At 38.3% G+C, this 25,022-nt stretch overlaps 5 protein-coding genes across 9 annotated transcripts; 3 read left to right on the top strand and 2 right to left on the bottom strand.

The window, feature by feature from the left end:
- Nucleotides 1-596: 596 nt before the first annotated feature.
- On the top strand, nucleotides 597-4,689 carry LOC134812895 (uncharacterized). 2 transcript variants are annotated; one of them, XM_063820499.1, is made up of 5 exons: nucleotides 597-840; nucleotides 1,150-1,975; nucleotides 2,177-2,475; nucleotides 4,089-4,302; nucleotides 4,444-4,689. In XM_063820499.1, the coding sequence occupies exons 1-5, from the start codon at nucleotides 780-782 to the stop codon at nucleotides 4,655-4,657; spliced, it is 1,614 nt and encodes a 537-aa protein (XP_063676569.1). In that variant the 5' UTR covers nucleotides 597-779; the 3' UTR covers nucleotides 4,658-4,689. The 2 variants fall into 2 exon arrangements, with proteins under 2 accessions (XP_063676569.1, XP_063676568.1); XM_063820498.1 differs by having other exon boundaries at nucleotides 2,135-2,475.
- Nucleotides 4,690-4,730: 41 nt separating this feature from the next.
- On the top strand, nucleotides 4,731-8,833 carry LOC134812511 (uncharacterized). Of its 2 annotated transcripts, none has more exons than XM_063819979.1 (3): nucleotides 4,731-5,399; nucleotides 5,651-8,015; nucleotides 8,273-8,833. In XM_063819979.1, the coding sequence occupies exons 2-3, from the start codon at nucleotides 5,668-5,670 to the stop codon at nucleotides 8,475-8,477; spliced, it is 2,553 nt and encodes an 850-aa protein (XP_063676049.1). In that variant the 5' UTR covers nucleotides 4,731-5,399; nucleotides 5,651-5,667; the 3' UTR covers nucleotides 8,478-8,833. The 2 variants fall into 2 exon arrangements, with proteins under 2 accessions (XP_063676049.1, XP_063676050.1); XM_063819980.1 differs by having other exon boundaries at nucleotides 4,731-5,403.
- A 52-nt stretch (nucleotides 8,834-8,885) lies between these two features.
- LOC134812512 (COP9 signalosome complex subunit 2-like) lies at nucleotides 8,886-24,905 on the bottom strand. Its single transcript, XM_063819982.1, has 10 exons — nucleotides 24,822-24,905; nucleotides 24,478-24,665; nucleotides 24,177-24,301; nucleotides 23,819-24,017; nucleotides 23,218-23,359; nucleotides 15,439-15,616; nucleotides 15,234-15,289; nucleotides 14,616-14,739; nucleotides 14,318-14,398; nucleotides 8,886-9,434 (listed from the first exon to the last, which is right to left on the bottom strand). The coding sequence occupies exons 1-10, from the start codon at nucleotides 24,875-24,877 to the stop codon at nucleotides 9,234-9,236; spliced, it is 1,350 nt and encodes a 449-aa protein (XP_063676052.1). The 5' UTR covers nucleotides 24,878-24,905; the 3' UTR covers nucleotides 8,886-9,233.
- Nucleotides 16,493-23,159, top strand: LOC134812522 (uncharacterized). Of its 3 annotated transcripts, none has more exons than XM_063819994.1 (6): nucleotides 16,493-16,582; nucleotides 20,257-20,381; nucleotides 21,348-21,537; nucleotides 21,792-21,925; nucleotides 22,108-22,263; nucleotides 22,392-23,158. In XM_063819994.1, the coding sequence occupies exons 1-6, from the start codon at nucleotides 16,516-16,518 to the stop codon at nucleotides 22,653-22,655; spliced, it is 936 nt and encodes a 311-aa protein (XP_063676064.1). In that variant the 5' UTR covers nucleotides 16,493-16,515; the 3' UTR covers nucleotides 22,656-23,158. The 3 variants fall into 3 exon arrangements, with proteins under 3 accessions (XP_063676064.1, XP_063676061.1, XP_063676062.1); XM_063819991.1 differs by lacking the exon at nucleotides 16,493-16,582 and adding an exon at nucleotides 18,226-20,026 and having other exon boundaries at nucleotides 22,392-23,159; XM_063819992.1 differs by lacking the exons at nucleotides 16,493-16,582; nucleotides 20,257-20,381 and adding an exon at nucleotides 20,762-21,120.
- On the bottom strand, nucleotides 16,695-17,818 carry LOC134812312 (ribosome production factor 2 homolog). Its single transcript, XM_063819692.1, has one exon. It carries the CDS (start codon nucleotides 17,806-17,808, stop codon nucleotides 16,819-16,821), a length of 990 nt encoding a protein of 329 aa, XP_063675762.1. The 5' UTR covers nucleotides 17,809-17,818; the 3' UTR covers nucleotides 16,695-16,818.
- Nucleotides 24,906-25,022: the final 117 nt, after the last annotated feature.

The raw sequence follows: 25,022 nt of genomic DNA, 5'->3' as shown, positions 1-25,022 counted from the left end.
TACAACGATATTATAAATTATTATCGGTGTAAATTATCATTTTTAATTAGGAAATTAATTTTATTGTGTATTAGAGGATCAAGAAATACCTCAAACAAAACTTATGAATTATCTAACATGGATGATTTAGAATTTAACTCTTTCGAATCGAAAGTCAACTAATTTTTTCAGTCCCATGGACTGGGTTTTATTTTTGCAATGATGATTTTCATAATATATAACCTGTAATACTATTCTGTATATATCTAATTTCGTTTTCCAAAAAAAAAAATGATACAGATAAACATTAATTATTTTGATGAAGGAGTAAATTATGTCATTTTTAATTGTATTTAGTAGACTGACAATAGGTCAGTTTTGTGCATTTTTAGTAGCTGTTCCATAAAATATTTCATTCTAATAATCTGTCTTCGCTCTTTTGAGTGGGTCGATCATATAATTGATGTTTTGGGACAAAGTGAGAGTCTCCACTCAGTTTTTCAAACAAATAGTTGTCGACGTTACAATTACTTCTTACATAGCTCAATAAATGGAATAAATTTAGTGTTGTAATTAGTTTTAAACTAATCACTTTTTTCCCAAAACATCAATTATAAATATTTCATTCGCCCAAACGTTTAAACTTTTCTGTCGATGGCTATTTCATTTATGAAGGAGTCACTTTCAGACGTTGAAAAATGTAGCTTTGTAAATGAAAATCAGTATTCCGTTTATTCTTTGAGATTAATGTCTACTCGTCCCACAAAGGAATCCAAATACCTTTGCATTTCGCAGTCACTATGACATCTGTATGTGTTGGTTCATTTTTGATTTCCTTCTTGTTCTTCTTCTGTTTCAAAGGTTAGTTGAAGTTGATATTCTTAATTTTTGAGAAAAAGTGCAAACGATCGAAATTCGTTGTATTAACTGATTAAGTCAAGGCGCAGTGCATGATTTCTAGCTTACCGAATAGCTTGCCAAAATTACAAAATGTGCTGTCGGGATTTGTAGTGTTAAAATTGCAGCTGCATTGGTACCTAGATCACAACCAAATCTTTATTAATATTGGACAGTTATGTCGTAGAAACGGCGAGGCTCAAATACAAATGATAAAATTGTGGTAACATTTTAAACGCTTTGATTTCGAATTCGTACCATGTATCCTTTCAGGTGTATCTCCAAAAGAACGGACCGAAAAGGATTATATTTTGAAGGCTTACGAAGTTAAGCTTGCAAAACTGGTTGAAAATGCAGATAAAATGAAAAGCGTGGCACCACACCATCATGCCGCAAGTAACTTCAAAAAGAACCTTCAAGAAAAGCTAAATAACGATGAGACAGATTCAAAGAATATTGAGCTTGTTTTTCCGGATAACCCATCCGCTGGTAACAATTTCGGTCGACTGAGGATAGAGACGAGTAAAATTTTAAAACCGTCCAATCAATCACATTCCGATAATAATATTACTTCTCCAACACTATTGGAGAGTGAAGTCCACGGCAATAAATCTGATGCTTCGGATAAAACACCCAGTAACCATAAAAAAGTAGTTCTCGTAGATATACCAACACTCGTACTCGTAGAACCGAGTGACGAGGCATCTGATGACAAGGTGCCAATTGAAAAGGCATCTGATAACATAGTGCCAATTGAAAAGGAATCTGATGACATAGTGCCAATTGAAAAGGAATCCGATGACAAGGTGCCAATTGAAAAGCCACATGATGGCATATTTCCAATAGAAAAGGCATCAAGCGATAAAATATCTGATGACAAAGCATTAGTCAATAATACAACGAACAAAAAAACAACAAAGGAAATAGGTGACAAGGATGTCAATAAAGATCAAGAATTTAAAGATATAAATGTGATTGAAATTGAAAAAGACCATCTAACTGAAACGAAGCATGCACTGATGAGGGACGTAATAGCCTTGAGTTTGGCAACGATAGCTTTGATCAGTGCACTTTTATTCATCGGATTCACTATAATTAAGTAAGTTTTAAGTAAATGTCTAAAATGTATTCGCTTATTAGGCTAATTTCATGGTTTAATCAGCAAAAATGATTATTAATTAATATTATCTCAGAGCACGTAATATTTTGAGTTACCGAAAGGCCATACTTATGAATACATTTTATTTTCTGATTGCAGTTGGCGAAACGCAATGACAGTAATGAAAAAGGACCGAATCAGGAATGAAAGGAACATTAAAAGTATCAAAAAGGACGTCAGACGTATTGCTACGGAGAATAATTGCAACAGTGATTACCTTACAGTTAATGCGGAGGATTCTTGTGATTCGTGTGGTGCAGAAAACGACATTGAACACAAACCATCTTTGATAGAAAGAATTCGTTCATCCGATACGGTTAAGTCTATTTCATCCCTAAAAAGCATGAACCCCTTTACAAGATGGACGCAATCTAAATACAGATCTCAACAAATGCCTATCGAGGAAAAAAATGAGGAAACCAGCTTTATGGTAGAAACTCGTGAGTCAGAATAGCAATATTTATAAATATTCAAAATATCATTAACGCAGTAGTAAACTGGTTACTGCTTGAAATTTAAAAAGGATTAAGGCACAACATCAACAATCGACCTGTTAATAAAATATACGACTGTCAATATAATAGAAGAAGGTCAGTTTACCTTTTACATACCATATAACACACATAACTTCGGCATGCGCAAGGATTATATTTTAATTTTTCCCGCGACGCGCGAAAAAATTGATAATAATTTCGAGTGCAAACTCAAAGCACGAGGGATTATTATGAAAATAACTCTGACGTGCTTATTTAGCACGAGGGGTTGTATTAATATAACTTAAGCGTGCCCGTGTTTTGTGTTATAAACCCCTCCGGGTTAGTGTTAGTGTTAGGACGAATAAATTTTACATACATTTTTACTCTTAATTCTAGCTATATGCGACTATGAGATCAGTATATCAAAAATATGAAATGGAATTGGGACGACGGGACGTGTATTAATATTATACTACCAAATAAAGAAAACTAAGGTATTATGACATTTGAAATTGGCGTTCTATTTAAACATTATTAGAATGAATATCGATAAGGGGCGTCGAGTTAAGCCTGGCAAGCGATAAAAGGTGGAGCTGATAATGTTATCGTGTCATGAAGTTCATCAAAGTTTACGACTATGATAATAGTGATACATGGCTCATATCAAACAGTGCAATTGCTACGCCAAAATTTACCGGACAAATGTAACCGTCGAGACAAGTTCTGGAACTGGTCCAAGTAATGTAAGAGTTTAAGTAATGTAATTGTACGCAGTGTGCTGGAGTTTTGCCATCGCCTGCATTTAAACCGATACGTAGATTAAATGTATTTATAGCTCTTACGTTAAGCAATAGGTCACGTGACATTTTTTAGTAATTAGTTAGTCACGTGATACACGTCATCAAAATACATGACAGTGCGCGGAATAAATTATCATGAAATATTAAAACAAAATAGATCTTGTTGAGCCAAATTATCGGGGCGGGATTATAGAAGCTGTACCGCCACCGGGGTTATTTATTAAGCAGGAAACAACTAACACTAAGAGTAAGCGACTAACAGCAGGAGCCAGGATTATCACTATCAGAATCTATCCCGCCCACCCGGCTGATTATTCTAACCCGGAGGGGTTTATAATCATAATGTTCAGGTAAAGACTAAAAGTAAAACGAGTAGTTCGACAATGACCAGAAAACAATAAATTTGGTAGTCAACAGCGTAGGTATCAAGACAGATAGGTTGATTACAAGCATGGGCAGATGACAGCATGTTTAAATCACTTATCTTGGTCGTTTAGTCACGGTATATTAAACCTTTTGTGGATTATCAAATGCTGCCATATCATAAAGATCGACCATTTAAAGTATGTAGTCTGAAGCACTATACTTTTTACCTGCCTGTAAGTGTAAGCAGATGAAGCGGAAAATTAAATAAACAATTGATTTAAAGATTGGATGCAAGTTGTACTTGTAACCATTAAAATTGTTAGCTTTACTATTTAACTTTTGATGATTTTCTGATGATGTAAAATGCATCCTAAATATCAATTTTCCATGAACGGTTGTTATTCGCTTCAGAACCCAAGCAGAATACAGAAATCCCGTTACTGAGAGTCGAACAACCTTCCAGTGATGAAGAGGAACTTCTTGTTAAAGCCAAGAAAGAAATGCTGAACCTGACTACGCGAAACAATATGGTACCGCGTCCTGAGACATGTGAATGCATTGCTCGTATTGTGGCAGCTGTGATATTTGTTACATTAGCCTTGATTTTCGTGATATCCACCGTTCAGTGAGTTATGCAATATTAGTTAGATTTAAGTTTAAATTCGGATCAAAGTGCGAATCTTTCCTGTTGCTTAGCCTTAAGTCTGTCCAGAAACATTGATCAAAAAATTATCTAATTCTCAGTACAATCTAATTTTGTTTTCAGCCGATACAAATTGGAGGAGGAGATAGAAAAAGAGGAAGGAAAAGACAACCAGCTTCTTAGCGACATCGCTGAACGATTGTCAAACATTGACAACGATATAGCGCTCGATGACAAATCAAAACTGTCGATTCTAAGCGTTATCAGGGAGGAACTGTCCCAAGTGCACAAAGACATAGATTCAGAGCTTGAAGACGAATCTCATAACTCTAAATAAGAAAATCGAAATGAATCATCGAGTCTTAAATTAAGACTCGATGATTCATTTCGATTTTCTTAAATTAAGACTTAATTTAAGGCTATAAATTTGATGACTACTAAGATAAAGCCTGAGGGGATGTGATTTCGAGCTGAATGAGCAATATTTTCCAACTGCAAGGCCTTGTTATTTCTATATTCATCGTTTGCTAGCACAAATAATCATTATAAACATCATTACATTAAATACATAATCTACGAGAAATTATACCTGGATGGTGGAAGTTATACCTGGACGGTGGAAATTGATAGTTGAACACTGGTCGAACCTTTTAATTATTTGGCAATTGCTATGATAATTTAATGTTTTTGAAGTTTTGAATAACAAATAAAGATCCAACTTTACAAAAAGGGGGCTGAACCTAGACGCTGAATTAAGAATTTGAAAAACTCTACCAGATTAAGAAACCCCAATGATACGATCTCACGATGAATGATATTTGGCGTAAAAAGTAAATACTGATCTGTTGTTTTGATGAAGGAGCCATGTTCATATGAGATAACTACACTGTTAGAACTTACGCAATATATTTTTCGTCTGTTTTAAATGATTTAAACACCATGAAGCACTCGTGTCTTATGACTTTATATTATTTACACTTACAGCTTGAAAGTTTATCAGATTTTGACTATGATTATTTGAACCTACTACACGAATAAACAGTCGCAATCCTCTGCCCATCTGCATTCCTTGGATAACAGTAGGTTCAATAAAGTTACTGATACTATGTACATTCCCAAAATATAATTAGGTAGAAATAGGAATAGCAAGATCCGCAAAATCATTTTAGATCTGATCTTCACAAGAATGAAATAACAAGACTTTACCATTAAATTTTACCTATCCTGTATCAGCCTTAACTTAAACTCTTAAATAAGTTCAGACTCATTAACCGTCTCATGATAAAAATGTGGTAAATTTTAGATTTTAAAATTAAGGTATTTGTCTCAGGTGCGTGATCACTGGATATGTCCATCAAAGTGCAAAAAAATGACAGGATAATTAGAGACAGAATACGTGATGTCAAACTAAAAAGGGTCGAAGCAAGCTTGTTTGGAAAGATCGAAGAGAAAGAAGAAAACCATGACACCACAATCAAAGAGTTGCCCAATTTAACCTTATCAAAAAAGAAGTCAGACGAAGTACCAGCTAAACCTATGAGACGACCTTCTAGTGTAAATAAATTTTTCAACCAAGACAAACTAAAAAAGGAGGAAGAACGCTTGTCTGCAAAGTTCGAAGATAAATTAGAAAACCATGACACCACAATTAAACTTAAAGAGTTACCGCTTTCAACCTTATCAAAAAAGAAGTCAGATACAATATCAAGTAAACCAATCAGACGGCCCTCTAGTGTTCTTAGATTTTTCAAGTCAAAAAAGAGGAAGGGCACCACAACAGAATATGACAAATTAATTGAGAACGAATCTAAGACTAATCAAGAGATCAAATTAAGTGCTGCAGATGAAGACCGGCTTCATAAAATGATCAAAGCTTTTCAAGAGTGTGATGATGAGAGTTCCGGTTCAGGACCCTCTCAAAACGAGGAAGTTGAATCTTGTCAAGATGAAAAACCTATTGGACGTGTTTGTGATTCAAGTCGAGAAACTGGAGCGAACAAACCTGTCAATGGAAATGACAAACTGCGAGAACAAGAGTTCAAGAGGCTGAAAGAACAAAAACATATAGAACCAGTAGCACCAAGTGGAGATATCAAAGCACAAAAAAGTAACCGTAGCATCAGATCGAGTAACCTTCGAAACAACAAATTCAACAGAGATGCACGACAGTTGAAAGCTGATGATGGTGACTTGGCTGAAGATCAAGATGATAAACGAAAATCAGAAAATGTATCTTACAGGCTGAACGTACAAGAATTAGAAAAACCGGTAGAATCGAGTGAAAATAATCGTAGTATCAGATCAAATAATATCCGAAACAACAAATTCAACAGAGATGCAAGACAGTTGAGAGTAGATGATATTGATGGTGACCTTGTTCGGACAGAAGATGATAAACGAAGATCAGAACACAAATCCAACATGCTGAACGTACAAGAATTAGAAAAATCAGCATCGAGTGAAAATATTCAAGTTCAGAAAAGTAACCGTAGCATTAGATCAAATAACATTCGAAACAACAAATTCGACAGAGATGCAAGACAGTTGAAAGTATATGATGGCGTTCAGCAAGTTGACGATGTCAGTGTCAAAAAAAGACATCAGGACATGAAAATATTCAATAAACCAGAAACACCAAGTGAGAGGGTTGAACTTGAAGTGGGTCTCCATCAAAAGCTGCCAGTGAATGGTCTGGTCAATTGGCCGGAACAAAATGCCAAGGCTAACAATGAGAGCGCAGGACAAAGTATCAATAAAAAATCTTTAAAGACTGACCCACAAAATCATCCTTCCGTAATGGACGAAATGCATGGTCGGTTAGAATCAAAGAAAATGATCCAGGCAGAGCAGAAAATGGCCGATACCCTCGAAAACAAGTCCCGTGAACTTAGTGGACAGACACTGCTGACTACGGATCAAACAAATAATCCGGTGAAACCGAAAATCAGCAGCCAAGGACTAAACAGTCCTCTCGCGAACATGCAGGCTCTCTTAGTGGATGAAGCTCTCGCACGTAACAGTAATGGCACTTTCAAACGGGAAATCAAAGAGCCAGTCAAGGCACTAAATGATACCGTAAAAAATGAATATGAAAAGATCCCAATGGATGACATGGATACAATATATAACGAACCAGCTGAAATACAGAAATGGCTTGCTCATGGTATTGATCGCAACAAGGAAGAAAAACAAAACATTACCGAAATAAGTAAACTCGGTGAACTGGATAGACAGAAAATGGAGGCAGCGGGCCCATCTGGGTCCACCAGACAAGTTGCTATGGATAGTTCCACTCTCCATGCTCCCTCCTCGATAGTCTTGGGACTTAATACTTCTAGTTCTACCAAGCTATCAGAAATCAGTACAGCAATACATTTTAGCTTTGAAAAGGGGGATGTGGAACAACAAATGGAATATTATGATGATGACACTGAAAAAGGACAAGGAACTAACTCTTCAAGGGAATTGGATCATGCTGTCCAAATTGGCGACCTTGACTCAGTGGCTTGGTCAGATAACAGTGTGCCCAACAAATCTGGAAAGAAAGCCCCCAAGACGAAATCGAAGAAAAAAAAAGTGTCTGAAAGCCAAGAGACGAAAGCTACTGCTTCGAAAAATAAAATAACATTGTATCAGACTGTTGCCGTTGCGGGGGTGTTGCTTACTCTTGTTTTCGTCGCCTTCTTCACAATTAAGTAAGTAATATGACCATTATTCAAAATGTCGTCTTTCCGTCAGCAATATAGGCATAGCTTTTCATGTACCTAACATGGAATTGCTGAATTTCGATTGAACAAATAATGTTGGACATGGCTGATGGCCATTAGCATTAGATATTGTTTCAGTTTGATTGGTTTAATGTTTAACATTCTAATGCTAATGAAAAGTGTTGCATTTTGTAACTTATTTTTGCTATAAAATCCCAGTAATTCCTGACCAGACCCTACTCCAGGTCTGACCTAGCGGAACAGGCGATTAAAGAGCTTTCCAAATTAAAGACAAAGGCCATCGAGCAGATTGAATATGCAGTTAAGGCCCTTGATTTGGTGGAGGAAGGGGAAAGTAAAGAAGAATTGGAAACGCTCAAGTTGATTGAAAATGAAATACATTCGATGCACGGGGACATAATTGTAAGACCCAAAATTGACTTACAATAGAGTAACACAAGAGTGTTCTGAGCTCAGATGAGAGATGAAGAACTTACTGATACTTACCTGGCACGCCAGTTCCAATACAATGCGCGGCGCTCTTTTCGAGCTTCTCGCAAAGTACGCAATAGACTAGCAAGCTTGGTAAGCAATAGACTAGCAAGCTAGGTAAGCAATAGACTAGCAAGCTAGGTAGAGAACTTACTTGTTTGCCTGTAGATCAATCTTGCAATGTATACATTTATTATAATTTGTTACACAGTCCAATTCAATCCCATTTCTCATTGAATATTTGCCCTGGAATAAGCTGGATGACTATAGATTTGTACAGCTACAATTGAGTTGTAGTATTAAATTCATTTCAAGCCGATGTGTTTTAATTCAGATGCGTAGTTTGTAAACTGTGAAACTACCAGATAACAAGATGTCAAACTATTATAATCAAGGTATGAAATAACAATCAACAGCGTTTAAATACTATCAAATATAGATTTAATGGTTTAAAACTTAATAATTGATCTCCAAAGACTGGCAAAATTGCATCCTTTTTTCTGTAGAAAAGGTAAAAAGCAATAAATTCCCTCATCCTACTTTCCCGGAGGACTTTTCATTAATTTGAACGTCTTTTTGTTGATTTGTGGCCCAGTCCACGAGTTATCTCATCCATATTGATTGCAAGCCACTAGCCCTCAGCTCGGGTCACTGACCAAATTCCAACCCAGATACCGTCATACTCATTCAAAGTGACGTGGCATTTAACACCCTTCACCGCATACCAGGTCCTCCTCCGGCGGTCACATTTAACTTCTCGCTCAGTTCGTTTATCTGTTTAGTCCATGCGGACAAGCCAGACATCCTGAGTTGGTGAGATTCCTGTTCTTTGTCAAGAACTAAGGTGTTACTGAGCTGGTCTATCTTGCCTTTCACTGCCCCGTCCAGTATGCACCCAATCAGTAGTTGTTCCACCTAGAGGATATTTCCTGTCAAGATTTAAGACACATATTGTTATGATTAACAGAGATAAATATTAGAAGATTTTAAACTATAGTGAAAGTTGATATTCTATAGCTACTTTTTTGGAAATGTTCATTTAAATATTAAATAATATTACGTAAATTAATATTTAATGGGCACTTTTATTGAAAATTTAAATTCAGCTCTAGTATTATGTAGTGTAGTTATATTTTACAACCCCAACCCATTTTAACTCTTGGAATATGCCCCGTGGTCAAAAGAATGTTACACTGCTCCTTATTTTTTAAAACTATTTCGAAAATTTCTTTCTTACATGAAAACAACGATTTGCTAACTTCTAAAGTAATTTTATTTCCCTCCGTGAGTAAACTGAATTATTGCACGTTTTAAAAAGGTAAGATCACCAATCACGGCTCTCGACGTCTAATATCAGGACGGGAAAAATAAGTATGTAGTACAAATGACTCCTTCTTATATTCCATTTTGTGTATATTATGTCTATAATTCGTACGTGTAGCTCTCCTCTCAAATATTCAAAATATGCCTGTGGTTACTGATATATAGAATGTACACATATATCATATATACCGGTCGTTAGTTTATCTGAGCTCTGGCATAACACAGCCACACGAGAACTGAGCAGTTTAAATGTACCGGGTCTCGGGACCAGTTATACCTATTTGCTTGTTGTACTTCCATTTTGTCCGGTTTAGGTGTCGGGAGACCAGTGAGTCGTAGTGTTTGCTGTTTTTTATTTATAGGCGGCGCGCTGTTGAGCGGTGCACATTCGGGACAGTTACATGACTCAGTTACACGACTCACCCTATATCTGAATTATAAGACTAACAGTAACAGACATCAGTCATTGATTACATGATTCAATCTCTACCGCAAAGCATCGACAAATTATTTTAATATAGAACGTTTTACCTTAGTTTTAGTGGGATCAGGTACATCAAGTTTGCCCTATGGTCCATTTATTGCTGTAACTGTTCAATTAATTTATTATCAATTGGAGTGTGTTACAGTGTTACAGTGTTACAGTGTTACAGTGTTACAGTGTTACAGTGTTACACTTACATCGTAATCTTTATGCATACTAGCAGGAACCCGTGTATAGCGGTGTCAACAGAATTTATTTATTTTGCGATTTTGACACCATTCGTCGGTCTGAGCTTCCCGCTCGACCTCCTTCTTCAATCATCATCATCAGTTAGAGCTGCCGTGCTCTCGAACTTTCCCTTCACACTCCACCACGGCACCTCCTTCGAGGCCTCTTGCCAGGTAACACCAGCTCTCAGACATAGGCAAGCTTACCGCGCACGGCGTTTTTTCTTTTTTGTTTCGTCCTTTCTGTGTGTGCCACCCTCTCTGCTGTTCCTGCGCAATTGCGCTCATTCGCTCTTCATTGGGCTGTTCATTTGACAGAGTTACTGGCTGGCACTTCAAACATCTTCTCACTCACAATCACCATCAATCAAATTCAAAATTATGCAATCAATCACTATACATCCACGATCATATGATCAAAACACAAAACTTTGTTATATACTGTTTCTGTTTGAGATTTGAATAACGTTACTGTAATGTTTCAAATTATATTTTAAATGTTCAAAAAATGTTCGGCCCAAATTTCGGTACATAAACATATTCACCTTTACGCTCTAGAATAATACCTATTTGATCATTTAAAAATTCAAATTCCCTCAATTTCACTCTGCTAATGATAAAATTTAAGAATTGCTCGGATATCCGGCCAGCTACGCGTGTCTGTAGACTGTACAATTCTTCGTGATACGTTCTTCTGGTTGCACTGCACGTGCGTCAAGAATGCTTGTTAGAGTAACGTTTCTCTTGTTCAGCAACAACAGTGAAATCATTGAATTAACCACGAACGAAAGTCAAGTCCACCTCACGAGAGTCGTTGCTAGATTTGCCACAACGTGTTTTAACAACCGCAAGAAATTCGTGGAGTCCCTGGCCAGTACATGAACATTAAACATCACTGTACCAGCGCTGTTTCTTTTCGCGCAACAATGAGTGCAAAGTGACCTGGCTCAAGCATTACAGCATTACCAAGGCGACTGTAAACAAAATATGTATTGTTCTTAACCGCTGAAGCTGAATTTCTTTGGCGCTGCCAAAAACTATCGGCAGCGGCGTGGCGGATCGGATCACTGCGAGAAACTAGTTGCTCCCCATTTCTAATCGTGAACATATTTTAGGGAATGAAATCAACTACCTCGTGGTGTCTGCTACTCTCATCGGCAGCATGTTTGCTGGTCGGTGCTACATCCGAGACCCTTGCCTGCTGGAACCAATATTGCTCCTCCGGAATACGCTGCGAACGGCCTACTTTATCATTCTGTAGAAGGGACATGAGCTTCGGAAATTACGGGAATGTCAACTGTTTTACATTTAGAACAGAACACGACGATCAACTTGAGGAGAAACAGATAATCAAAGAATCAACAGATCCTGATGTCTACTGCCCTAGTTCAGCGTTCCAAGACTGCAAGTGCGGATATACCAACTCAACCAAGTTCAACCTAGATAATTCTGAAGCATTTTGCGATTGCCAGCTTAGCGTTCTTGGTTCCACAGTGTTTACAACCGTTCGTACCGTTGTTGTTTTGATTGTGATTTGTGTTGTACTTGTAACGATTACAGTATGCTTCCTAAAATGCTTCAAGATCCCTTGAAAAAGTTCTTTAGTTCAAAGCTCTCGTTCGGTCCTGAAAAACGCGCCTCAAGTGAAAAACAACCCGTGGCTTTAGTCAACATTGCGGCAGATAAGAATGAAAATGGCGGAACTATCGTTGTGGAAGATGCCAGAGGAGACGAGGCTGTTTGATCTAAAAATAAAGAAAAGAAACTTTATCGATATTAGGGTGGGTGGTGTTGCCCCCTCCCCCCTAATATCTAGACCTTCATGGTGATTATTATGATAATGCATGTAGTTATCCGTCCAACATAGATTGTGAGTTTAAGAAACACGTTATCGCAATTATATAATTTCTATAATTCTATATTTCTCATGCAAGAGAACTATTCAATTGTCCCATGGTTAACGGGAATTTATCTGTCGGAACACTGCTTATCAGCAGTTGGTTTTGCAACTATTTAAATTAAGATAATCATGATAAAACGCAACTTGAAGTAATCACAAGTCACAGTAGAAGGTTTGACCATGCCGACCATTTTGGGAACGTTGTGGTAGATTCTCGTATTAATGTATGGGCGCGTTTGAAAAAGTTCGTTTAATTATATTTCTAGTAGATATAATTATAAATATCATATGTAGATCAATATTTTAGGAGTTATTTTTAAAATATCCTTTAAACTCGAGTGTCCTTTGACTATCAATCCAATTCAAAATCAAATTCCAGAATCATAGTTACATAGTTGTGTATCAAAACAAACTAATACTCCATCTTCCCACATCCAGAAACATAGCAGATCGGTAGATAATCTGCGAGTAAATTTTTGGTGCCAACTGCCAAAGAGGAAATTTTAAATTTTAAAAGGCTACGATCTCAATTTTGAAAATGATCAACACAACAATATAAATGATCTATATTGCCAAATTGCTTCTTCATCTGCGAGGGCAAAATCGTCAAACTCTTTTGGGGTAAAGAGGAAATTTTCTAAAAACAATCGGCCAGGTAGCGCAGTTGGTTAGCGCAGTTGGTTAGCCAGCTTTGCAATCGTGAGGTTGCGGGTTCAAATCCCACTGTCTGCCTGGTCGTGGGGTGAGCGTCGTTGACGTTCAGCTAAGGATCATGAGTGGTCTATGCAGCCCCCCGGTCTACTCAGCCGAATATTCGAGAAATCGGGTGTGAGGGTTAAATGAGGAGCTGCACATTGCAGCAAAGTCTCGGGCGAAGAAAGTATGGTACACACTACCTTAACCGTCAATGGCTAAAAACAAATCCTTCGGCTTCCTGTAATTGGCTGGTTGCACTTGTGTAACAATATGGCTGTTGGAATACTCCGAAGTAAAATAAGTGTCTAGATAAAAAATTTTTAAAAAAAAAATCCAAAATTGTTGACAAATAAAGGAGGAAAAACCCTACAGTTCTTTGAATCGTTCTCGAAACTGTGTTTGAAAATTATCTTTACTGCCAAATTACTTCTAGGCTTTCTGCGTGGGCAAAATCGCCAAAAAATTTAGCCTGCGGCAATCATATCTTCAATTCCGGTGCTGCCTGTGCGAACATTTAAGTTTTCCGCACTCATACGTTTTTTTAGGACATGGTTCCATCTACTCTGCAAGGCACCTGGCACGTATAATAAGTTATTTGTATCTGGAAGGACATTTCTGGATGTGGGTCCATCTGAATGACCGTCATCTTCAAGACTATTAACTTTTAGTTAATAAATTAACCGACAATTATTTTATTCGGTTGCCAACAGAATTTGATGACACTAACCAGCCATCCCATATATTCATGTAGTCGACAATTACGGTATTACCGATCACGTGACAAGTTCAGATATTGTCCCATTTATCGTTATGTTCCGACGATAGGAGTTAGACTTCACGACAGATTCCTAGAACACTACTCATTACTTTTCCCTGATGAAGCTGTTAACACGGCAGAGCTGCAGGAGAGATTAGTTGCGTTGTGGAGGTCGGGGTTGCCATGACAACGCTGACCAGTGGAGGTCGTTAACGCGAGTACGGTTATCACACGGTAAGTCTAGAGTTGGTCGAAGGTGCTTGTTTTGCATTTGCAGCTTTCTTACTTCTTGACTTCCAATATTTTTGTGTTGACTTTGATAGAAAATACAATAACCTATATAAAATAATACATTCAATGGATTTATAGTAAATCAACTAGGATACATTTTATAAAATAACTTTTTCAAACCTCTTCATTTGAAACCCCGAGTACGTTCGCCACAAACTCAATCTTTAATCGGGTGTATGGTTTTATAACCTTAACCAGCACCTGACAGTTCAACTGTTTAGCTAAAAACATACGTAAAGTACTTCTTCACTAGTATATTATTCAAACCTCTTGAAGACATGGCTAAGAGCTGCGGGGAATATCAAGTAGGATAATAAAACAGTAATTAAGCGAACGTAACGGCACATTATATAATTACAACATTCCAATCCGCAGCTATGCCTGGGAAAAGTGAAAACAGCCCTAGTAACTTGTTAACCTCTGTTCTGATGTTTTTAAGGAGGTCCTCAATGTGCTCCCTGATGAAGGTGTCCCCCATAACGCTACTGTGGTGCTCCTTTATAATCGCCTGAAACTGCTCGATGTCGCTGCTCTGGTACGCACTGAAACAGTTACATTTCAAGGAACTTTCGTGGGAATTCACGGATAAAGGAGATGATTTAGAAAAGTCGAGACCGACTAAGTTTAAGTTTCCAACAAGATCACTAGTTTCAACTAGATCACTAGTTTCAATTAGGTCACTAGTTTCAACAGGGTCACTAGTTTCAACAGGGTCACTAGTTTCAATTAGGTCACTAGTTTCAACTAGGTCACTAGTTTCAACAGGGTCACTAGTTTCAACAGGGTCACTAGTTTCAACAGGGTCACTAGTTTCAACAGGGTCAATAGTTTCAACAGGGTCACTAGTTTCAACAGGGTCACTAGTTTCAACAGGGTCACTAGGTTCAACAGGGTCACTAGGTTCAACAGGGTCACTAGTTTCAACTAGGTCACTAGTTTCAAGTTTCAACTAGGACACTAGTTTCAACAGGGTTGCTAGTTTCAACTAGGTCACTAGTTTCAACAGGGTCACTAAGTTCAGCAGGAAGTCACTTACTTTACCAGGTTTGTCATGGCTATTATTTCCTTGTCATTCTTATACGGCTTTGCCTCCTGAAATCAGATACCCATTACCACCCTGACTAACATCACAACAACGAAACATAATTTAAATTGAGTTGGTTACGGTGTTCACGATAAGGACACTATCTTAAATAGTTTAAGGAGCTAAGACACTCGGAGCTCGGAACTGAAATATAAACCTGGGAGTCGAAGGGGTTGATGTTGGACTTCATGAGCATGCTCGCAAGTACCAGGTACTTGAGACACGCTGTCCTCCGCGGGCTACCAGACTCATCGTAATTCTTGAACGCTTCAAAGAAGTCTGTGTGAGCTTTCTGGTATTGGGCATCCCGCAGGTGCATCTTTCCTCCGCACTCCCTGGGGGCGGCACCCCGTTAGTTTATGACGTAATAAATTAGATAAAAGCTTAATCAATTAATGAGTGAATTGTTGTTGGTTTTCCTAAAAATATAATTAATTTTCGTTAACGTGCAACCTTTATCGGAATTAGAAAATTAATTATCGCAATTTTTTATCGTGCACATTCTCAAGAGGTTACAAGTAAATTCTTCATGACATCCGAGAACTAATTTATAAGACTTTAGTTCACCAGAATTGTTCAGCATTCTTTTTTGCAATCTTTATTGGAAATGCCATTGATCTTAGACTTAAATGCCAGAACATTCGCGGAGGAAGATCAATATTTACTATTTAGCCTTAATTCCATGATTGAAGCTGTCTACAACTACAACCATATTGTCTGTAATTAGAGAGCATACAAGCATCCTGGGATCAAAGGGATTTAGATCAAACCTAGAGAGATAGGACAGAGAATTACCCTGTAAAGACTGTAATGTAATCACGTAATTATGCATAATTATGTAATTATGCAGGCTAAGTTATGACAGGTAGGTTGTCAGGCTCGATGATGTGTAGTAAAATTACAAACTTAGGTTATGCATTGAAACTAAGTATTATATATTGTTAAATAGTACAACTGAGGTATAACTTATACCTTTGTTCCTGGACTATAAAGGAATTAGACAAATAGAAGGTTTTCTTAGTTCTTAAGATTAAGACTTGCAGGTTTGTTGATCTCAGTACGGAAAAAATTCGCCGGTTTAGGACTTACTCCCTGCTTATTTATGCGATATATTCAAAATTCGGGCCAACATTGTAAAATCTTTAAATGACACTTTTATTTGCTGGACTTGTATTTATTTTTTCTATTGTGACATGTTAGAATGCAGTTATTGACACTCGGATTTGTTCAAGTAATGGACCATCGCTCGGCAAGAAGCGAGAGTTACTTCTTTCAGTGCAATCATGGTATCAACAGATATGGTAAGGGAACTTTATCGTTACTAAATCATATTATTTATGACTAAATTTTGTGGAGACAAAATTTCAGTCTTAATTGTATTTAAGTTCAGGGTGAAGCAATAAAACAATCATAAAAACGGATAAAACTGCAACTAAACTGGTTCGAATAAAAATCCTGACACCGTTATAAAATAAATAAATTAAACTCTCGTCAAGTCAGCTCTGAGTTAAAGATTAAAAAGCCCGTCACACCCTCTTCACGAAGTTTCCATAGCTTCTTCCTCAACATCTGGCGAACTTTCAACTTTTTCAACCTTTGCCTTTTTAACTGCTCCCTCCATTTTAGCCTCCCTCTTTTTAGACGATCCCTTCATCTTGGATTGAGGCATCTCCTGAATATTCTGCTTGGTCATGTGAACAGTAGCAAGTTTGGTTCCCGCCATGTCGTGTGTAATATTCTTTGTCTTTCCAATCTTCGCTGCTTTGGGAACCTTCAATGCATGCTTCCTGATGTCCGCTGGAGCAAATTGAGATCTTCTCAACTTTAAATCTAAAGAAACACCAATCTCAACAAGCTCAACGTAAGGGGAATCAGCTCCGGACTTCTTCATGTTCACTTCATATGATCTTATCAGGAGGTTATCTGGTTCAACTGCACTGATTGATATTACGTATTCGAGTCCTTGAAGGTTGATTGAGCTCGTTTTTGTGGTACAGAAAAAGTCACAGAAAAAGTTCTGAATAATCCCCCAGTCGGGAAATTTTTCAAACACGTCACCATTGAAAATTAAACAAGGCTTGGCACCCAGAGGAACTTTAGTTGATTTGAACTGGCTCAGTTTCTTGAAGTTTGTTACCCCAAATTCTATCATATCGAGAATCTTTCCATCGAAAGTTCTACCAAAGACCAAGTTGTGGGGTCTCTTTTTGTTGTGGCTTCCAAATACAAACAAACTGGCGTCTTTCTTCTTCATCAGCTCACAGAGAGGCGCTGAATCTTCAAATGGGAGGAAAGGATTATTCTGATTCATCATCGCTGAGTTTTGTCGTCTGACTTTAAATAGATCCGCTAAAACGTCATTAACTATACCACTTGTGCTGGCTCCCTTCAGGATGATCGTTTTCTTGTCATTTTCAACAATCAGGGATTCTCTCGACTCGAGGATCTTCTTTCCTTTCCGAGTTTTGGGAGGGTTTACCTTGTTTGCGATCTCGCTGCTGGACAGAGTGCTGGTGATCATGGTCATAACTACCTAAAATAAAAATGTCTGTTAGTGAACTGATCTAAAATTAGTTTATTTTAGATTGAGTTTGTCAGTTGTGCCAACGGCATTTAATAGTTTAATATGATTACTTAGGATAGGAAATAGGTACATTGTTACGATCTCAACTTGAGGAACTGACAAAATATATGATAAATATTTACAAAACCCAATTTCATGATCTGACAAAGTTACAAAGACTTTCTCACACGATCTCATTAAGAATATCACACTCACCTGCTCAATACCCTGGTAGTAAATCAGAACCTCACACTACCAATATACACGGGTCTACTGTACCAGATATCACAGGGACCACCTCGCCCACACCAAGGCTCTGACGTCACCAAACGGAAATGCTTAACACCCATTTGCAACATAACCGTACCTTTATAAAGCTTTATCGTTAGGCTGCTTTGTAATTATTTTTGTTTTTAATTGCTCTCCTGATGTAGTCTGTTGGTCCGATAAGTTGACAGTACTACTGCCCAAACGGACGAATGATCGAACATAATATTTATCGATCTAGTACTGTACAATGATTGGTTGTATAGAGAGACCGATGGATCATTAGGCTCTTATTACAGGACCTGTAAACGTAAGTTGTAATCGCTATCGAGGACTGTATTTGTATTTAGGATCGTTTGGTTGTGTGCGATCCTTGTTGTGTTTTCAGAGATGGACGGAAGTTACCCTGAGAGGTAAGAATAGGGGGATCTATATATTACAGCTATATAGTTTAGTATATTTAGTATGTGAGATGCAGTGGCATTGCAGCTGATCTTACCAAGGTGCTATTTCCAATTCAGATGACAGTATAGGTGTAAAATCTACCATGAATTCTAATCTAAATCATGGATGAGACTCTTTTGTACTTTGGCGCGAGTAACAAAGTAGTGGCTACTTCTACATTACACTGTGCTGGACAGGGGACACCTTGATTTGAGCTTCACATAAGGGTGATCTGAATATATTCATGTAGTCATTATAACCTTAAGAAAGGGCACAAGCCTGTAGTTTACTACACTAGGATAGCAGTACACCCAAATCTTAGTTTGTCGTTTTGCAGTCGCTTTATAGCAGGTTGGTGGCTCTTATCAAACGTACAGCTGTTTATTTATTACCGTGATGTTAGAGTGGTTAATAGCCGGTTAAACGAGCCAATAAGTGTTATCATCATTAGTCATTGTGTAATGTGTATAAGCCATCTCCACCTGTAATATCGCTATCATGACTTCTCAATGCACCGCTGCAGCTGGCCTCTCATATATCCAAGACATTACTTAATTTACCTTAATCTCCAAAACAGCCAGTAGCCAGTATCGACTGAATACTATCCAGTATTCATGTATCGACTGTGTACTAATTTTCTTCAACTTCTAACCCAAACATACAACCTATGTGGCTAATGCTTGCACACATGTGCGCATCATTTCCGGTCCTTAATATCCACCGTTTCCATAGTAACCAAAAGAAGATGTTTAGGGTAACCATGACGACAACCACTGGCCAGGTGTCCTCAATCTATAGTAAGAGTTCAGGCTGTGCTTGAGATTGCACGATTATCTTCTCTAGACCTCCTCTACGGCTTGGTATTATTACATTGCGTTGTCTTTAATCTTTACAGTAGAGCCAGCAGACACAGGTTATTGCAACTATTCCCGATATTAATAGTTTAGCTACCGATGGTCCAGTAAACTAAACATTGAACATTTTAGAGGGTGGTTTGATTTCACCAAATTGGGTCGATTTTCCCGCTTTGTCAATCGTTACTGTTCTTGTTACATGGAAGGAAATGATCTGAAATGTATGAACGGTGATCCTCTTGGTAATCATTTCAAAAGGAACTCTTGGAAAAGTCGTAGTTTTGGGTATCACCGACCGAAAACCATTGTTGAAGAGAATTACATGAGACCTGACAGATCTGGCATACCAAAAAGAAAAGGGAAGAATAAGATTCTAGGAGGCTTGAAACGGATAAGACAGAAAAGTTGCTCCTTCGAGGAAGATATTCCAACTCACGATACCTCCCCAACCCTCCGCAAGAGTTCGAACGGAGAGACCCAGAGTTTTATCTCACTAGCGGCTAGTTCTGAGTTGTTCGAGGGACTGGAAGGGAGTAAGGAAAGTGGGGAGGAGGTGAGGGTCCAGAGAAGAGGGGGCCCTCTGGCTAGGTCTAAGAGTTATGTTGTGAAAGAGAAAGGTTTGATATTACAAGAGATTCCGTATTTACACTCGGAGTTACATTTCCATGTAAGCGGGCCTTTAAAACTTCAAACTTCGAACCTCCGCGTAGTGGACCGCCAAATGATCATCTAATCAACTGTGACATGTACTGTTTCTAAAGTATAATTATACCAATTACCTGTAATTGGTGATAATTACGGATAATTAGTAATTACCCTGCTCATAATGACCTACTTGTAATTTCAGAAGATAACGATTGCAGTGAAATGACCGCAGCCTCGCCCCTCATCATAGACGTGGGAGACATGAAGGTGGAGTGTGTGGTGGGGGAGAAGACCGGAACCGCCACACTCGCTACGCAGACTGAACAGGTGGGTCTCATGTCACCTGACATGGAAGTCACGTGGCTGTCAAATAGCAGCCACGTGCTAATCAAGCGTCAATCAGTGCCAGTCATGTGATAAAAAGATGTGAGATTACATTGGGTTTTGTATCAACCATCTGCGATCTGATTAAGGAGAAGTGTCAGATGTAATCCAAGTAGCGTATTGTGTTGATGGAACAGTCCGGTCTGATTGCAACAGGGAGACGGTTGTTACTGCAACCAACTCCAGGTCACCATCTCGTATAACATGCTGTGGACAATATCTGGGTATCATGTCACCAGGAACAGTACCCTTATTAATCATTGAAGACAGAGTAACCTTCTTTTGTTTCAGTTAGCTAAAATCACTATAAAAATGACAACTTTCGTCTTTAGTGTAGTTAAAAAATCGTTTTCATTGCCTCAGTTATTTCTAGTCGTTCTTATTTGCTATCAGTTTGAGATTTAGTATGGCTATTGAAACCATTCAAACCAAAAGAAATGTCACCAAAAGAGTCTCCCGAAGATCTGGATTGATCGGAAAAGCTCACAAGAAAGTGAGAAGAAGTGTTTCAAAAGGATCTGAACTGGTTATTGATGCTAAGAAGACGGTCAGAAGGGGTGCCTCTCGTGGGTCTGAAACTGTTGTTGAAGCTAAGAAGAAAGTGAACAGGAGGGTCTCAAGAGGATTCTCTAAACTGAAGTATCTCAGCCCTCTTCATCTTAAGAGTAGAGGAGTTTATCAGGTAAAGTTCGAGAAGAACACTGATTATTTGCGACTACAATGGTCGAAGGAGCGAGGGATCAACTTGGACTAAATTAGGACCAACTAAACGAGCCCCTTTAGATTCACCTATCTTTCCTTCCCGCATAAATTTCCCTTCTCGGCCTCGCATACATTTTGCTTTTACTGCACTGTTAGAGTCAAATAGGCAATATGTTTAAAAATAAAATATTAATGTAATTATCTCAGGTTCCCGCTGGTTTGGGCGCAGAAACAAGTTTAGAGCTCCTCAAGAAGCTCTCTATACCCTCCCTGAGACGGGAACTTGAGAGGAAGAAGGTGAGATTCAGTAAGAACGATGGCAAAGATCAGCTCCAAGCTAAACTGGAAGCAGTCCTGAAGTTGGAGACTTGTCCTCCAACCTGCCCTCTTACCAAAGGTAAATTCCTTAAATCAGTTCTAAACGATCGGATAGTAATTTTTGAGCAAGAGTCGTACATACATCTGGATACTGATGCAGAGGCTAACCATATTGTTTTGACAAATGACAGCGATCAACCAATCAAAACTCAGAACCACTGTCACGTGTTAAAACACGTATGGTTTACCTATCCACCAATATCTAGAATCTAGATCATTCTTGAGTTGCCATAGGATAAGTTACTAGTTATGCAATATTAAACCCTGATTCAGGTAAGGTAGTGATACACAGTGAGCCGGCTGAGCTAAAGAAGAAAGCGCAGCAGATAGCAGTGATGGCCCACAACACCGACACACCCCAAGTCCTGGGCGAGGCTAGCAAACAACTCTCACATGTTACCCAAGAGGTATTTCAGTTCAACTGAGCCTTGCTTTCTCCTTTACTTCTTTCTCTAATCGTGCCATTAAAACGGCAGGAAAGTTCCAGATTTATTCGATTATCAGTGTTAATCATGTTATAATTATCCACACTGTTAACTCATAAATAAATAGCGACCTAGGTCATCACTTGTAACACATCCCACCCCAGGTGAGAGTAATCAGACAGCTGCTTGAAGCGCACGTGCACCACATCCGCGCGGTGTCAGACCACTCCACCACGGAGTGTGGGTGCAACATGATGTTAGAGAACCTCTGTCACTCTCTCTCTCATTATCACGTCAGAAAACTAGAGTCTCAGCTTCAGGTTTGCGGATTTAAGCTATTCGCAAAGTCAACAACAAAGAATGTTAAATTGTAATCAATAACCACTCTGACCACCCTTTCCACACAAAGATAATATCCGTACCTGATAATCTAACATACACACTTCAGGAGACGTTGAGCGAGATAAACATGCTGCAGCTAGAGAAGCACACCCTGCTCCGGGCGGTATCCAGGCTGTGCAACAAGCGCAACACACCCTCACCCCAACCTCTCTCAGCAGTCCGACCTCAGCGCCCTCTCTCTGCAGCACTCCCCCGCAGTATCAGCTCCATGTCCAGATCCATGGCAACCTGTACCCCTTGTGAGCATGGTGACTGTAGGATCGATTATTTGACCAGTCTGATGGAGAATGTGTTGCAACAGCACCATTAATCTCAGGTGCAGAAGATTATGATGTTAATATCAGAGAAGGAAGATGAGCCAAAGTCGGTGGAGTTTAACTGAGCTAGGAAGGTGCTCGGCAGTGACTTTATAATGGTCACAAGAAAGACTGCAATCCCTACATACGTGTACATATATTGTTAATTGTTATTGATTGTATTTGTCAGCATTTGTGTTCACTGTTCATAGTCGTAGACACAACTATAGGGTCATTTTTGGCAGGAAATGTTTATGTTCGAATGTTGACTGTTAAGTGGTATTAATGGCCTCAGAATTTCAAGTGAAATTAAAAGTATTTTAGATTTCCTCTTTAACCGTTTATTTGGTTTTAAACTTAAGTTGTCATCGATCGCTGAAGGGAATTGTTTCCATTACATTTGGCTATTTCAATTCACGACATACGATAATATAATATGTAAAATTTGGCGTATTGTGTTGATGTAAATATTGTAATTTATGTAAATAACGAAAAATTGATAATAATGATAAAATGCAAATAACATAGTTTCATTTGTATACATCAGCCTAAGACGGACAATAACAAGACAATTACCTGATAACTCCCATAATGAGCGGGTGAGGAATAGCGGACTTGACTTGCAGACTTTGTTCGTACAGAACCTTTAATTTCTTGTTGTTCTTCTGCTCCGTGAACATCTGTATCTCCAGTGCGTATATCTCTAGTAACTGCGTCCCTGAAGATTATTAAGGTTGCAGTTTTCATTCTGATACTAAAAGTGATATTTCGATGGTAGAAGGTGAATACTGTACAACAGACATTTTAGTAAAGAAAAATGATTTTAAGATCTTCTGAAGACCCTATACACCTCGCGAGATGATTGTCGGTCAAATATGCGGCACAACTGTTTGTTCAAAGCGGAGGGGGCATTATGTTCCTATGTTTTAGTTTATGAGAAATGTCAAATTTGTGATTGCAAGGTCGTTGAACAATAATTGCTACCGCATTTGTGGCAGTGCCAAAAAACCGTACGTACGTACGTGTGACAAAATTTAATAAGCAACGCGACCGCGCGTAAAAAGCGCGTTTGAAAGCGCTGACTTGTATGGACATTTGTGACCGCGCCGTACAGAATTTAATTGAGTAGACCGTTTTTGATGAATAGGTCCTAAACATCTCAAGAAATGTCCAATACCTTTCTTTTGATCATCAGATCCATCCTGATTCTTGCAAGCAGCATGCAGCTGCTTTATCACCCTCTGTAACTGTCCATATTCACCCAAGTCAAAGTACAGTTTTCCTAGTTTGGTATTGGTTTTAAACCAGAGACGCTCGTTTTTAGCCTCTTGTAGAGCTGTCAGTGTGGTTTCGTATAACTCTTGCAGTAGAACCATCTGAAAGGAAAAGACATTGGAACTTCGCCTAGGCTTGCCTTATTTCTCAATTGGATACAGGGCTCCAGAAGTTTTGATTAAACTTGCACAATATACACGAATAAAGTTTCGACAAAAGTATTGTCACAAATTCAAGAACAAAGGGGATTTATGACTTACATTCTTACTGACAGAAACATAGTCAAGTATTGAGTTTATACTCTTTTCACTGTGATTTCTGGTTACAGCCGATTTTATGTACGTTAACAGTTCTCGATAGTGCACCATCATATCATCGTAATTGCCTGCCGAGTATTATGATCAGTTTTAAATCTCGTAGATACAGCTCATGACATTCCAATATAGTCCATTGAAGTGACAAAGAATGCCAAATTTAAGACAAGCATTTTATTTATCGACAAGTATGGTCCCTCAAAGAGTTGACTGAACACAACAAAGTTTTTAAAAAGGAGATATTTACCAAGCTTAAAGTTAATCTTCAACATCTGTTTCAGCGCTTTAAAGCCCCATTCTCCCTTTTCACTTTGCAGTGTGATAACTTTGGCAAAACCAGCAAGCGCGTCTTTGAGGGACTCTTCCTTTGTTGCTTTACTGTTATAGTACTGGTTTTCTAACGTGGAGTCTTCTTCGTCTTCTTCTTCATCGTCACTGTAGATATAACAGGTATTCTATAAACCAGTAAATTAACTTCAAATGTGCATAATACAATATAGTTTAGAAGTCTACAGATATGAGATGCCATTCTTGCTATTATTACAGTCACAGGATTGATTAATAATGCAGAAAGTAAAACTCCCAACTAACCTGTACTCTAAATCATAGTCCTCGTCACTATCACACATAAAGTCGTTATCAGACATGCCTTATCTCTAGCTAATGGAATGTTATTAGCACCTTATCGCTAACTTATCTCTAGCTAATGGAATGTTATTAGCACCATTAAAATACATTGTAGGATCAGGTAACGTAACGCATATATAATATGTACATAATGATCTGTTTGAA

Source organism: Bolinopsis microptera, chromosome 3, assembly GCF_026151205.1.
Source record: "Bolinopsis microptera isolate Bmic1 chromosome 3, MBARI_Bmic_1.0, whole genome shotgun sequence".
NCBI classification, from domain to species: Eukaryota; Metazoa; Ctenophora; class Tentaculata; order Lobata; family Bolinopsidae; genus Bolinopsis; species Bolinopsis microptera.
This window is presented reverse-complemented; position numbering and strand designations above follow the sequence as displayed.

Excerpts from the sequence above, each read along its gene's own strand:
- LOC134812895 (XM_063820498.1), top strand. The coding sequence starts at position 780 with ATGACATCTGTATGTGTTGGTTCATTTTTGATTTCCTTCTTGTTCTTC. Across the intron at positions 2,476-4,088 it reads CAGCTTTATGGTAGAAACTC|AACCCAAGCAGAATACAGAA; the intron begins GTGAGTCAGAAT and ends TATTCGCTTCAG. Across the intron at positions 4,303-4,443 it reads TTCGTGATATCCACCGTTCA|CCGATACAAATTGGAGGAGG; the intron begins GTGAGTTATGCA and ends TTTTGTTTTCAG.
- LOC134812511 (XM_063819979.1), top strand. The coding sequence starts at position 5,668 with ATGTCCATCAAAGTGCAAAAAAATGACAGGATAATTAGAGACAGAATA. Across the intron at positions 8,016-8,272 it reads GTCGCCTTCTTCACAATTAA|GTCTGACCTAGCGGAACAGG; the intron begins GTAAGTAATATG and ends ACCCTACTCCAG.
- LOC134812312 (XM_063819692.1), bottom strand. The coding sequence starts at position 17,808 with ATGACCATGATCACCAGCACTCTGTCCAGCAGCGAGATCGCAAACAAG.
- LOC134812522 (XM_063819991.1), top strand. The coding sequence starts at position 19,609 with ATGGAAGGAAATGATCTGAAATGTATGAACGGTGATCCTCTTGGTAAT. Across the intron at positions 20,027-20,256 it reads TTATGTTGTGAAAGAGAAAG|AAGATAACGATTGCAGTGAA; the intron begins GTTTGATATTAC and ends TTGTAATTTCAG. Across the intron at positions 20,382-21,347 it reads TCGCTACGCAGACTGAACAG|GTTCCCGCTGGTTTGGGCGC; the intron begins GTGGGTCTCATG and ends TAATTATCTCAG.
- LOC134812512 (XM_063819982.1), bottom strand. The coding sequence starts at position 24,877 with ATGTCTGATAACGACTTTATGTGTGATAGTGACGAGGACTATGATTTA. Across the intron at positions 14,740-15,233 it reads GCCATGACAAACCTGGTAAA|TGCGTACCAGAGCAGCGACA; the intron begins GTAAGTGACTTC and ends TAACTGTTTCAG. Across the intron at positions 14,399-14,615 it reads TTAAAAACATCAGAACAGAG|GTGCTGGTTAAGGTTATAAA; the intron begins GTTAACAAGTTA and ends TTGAACTGTCAG.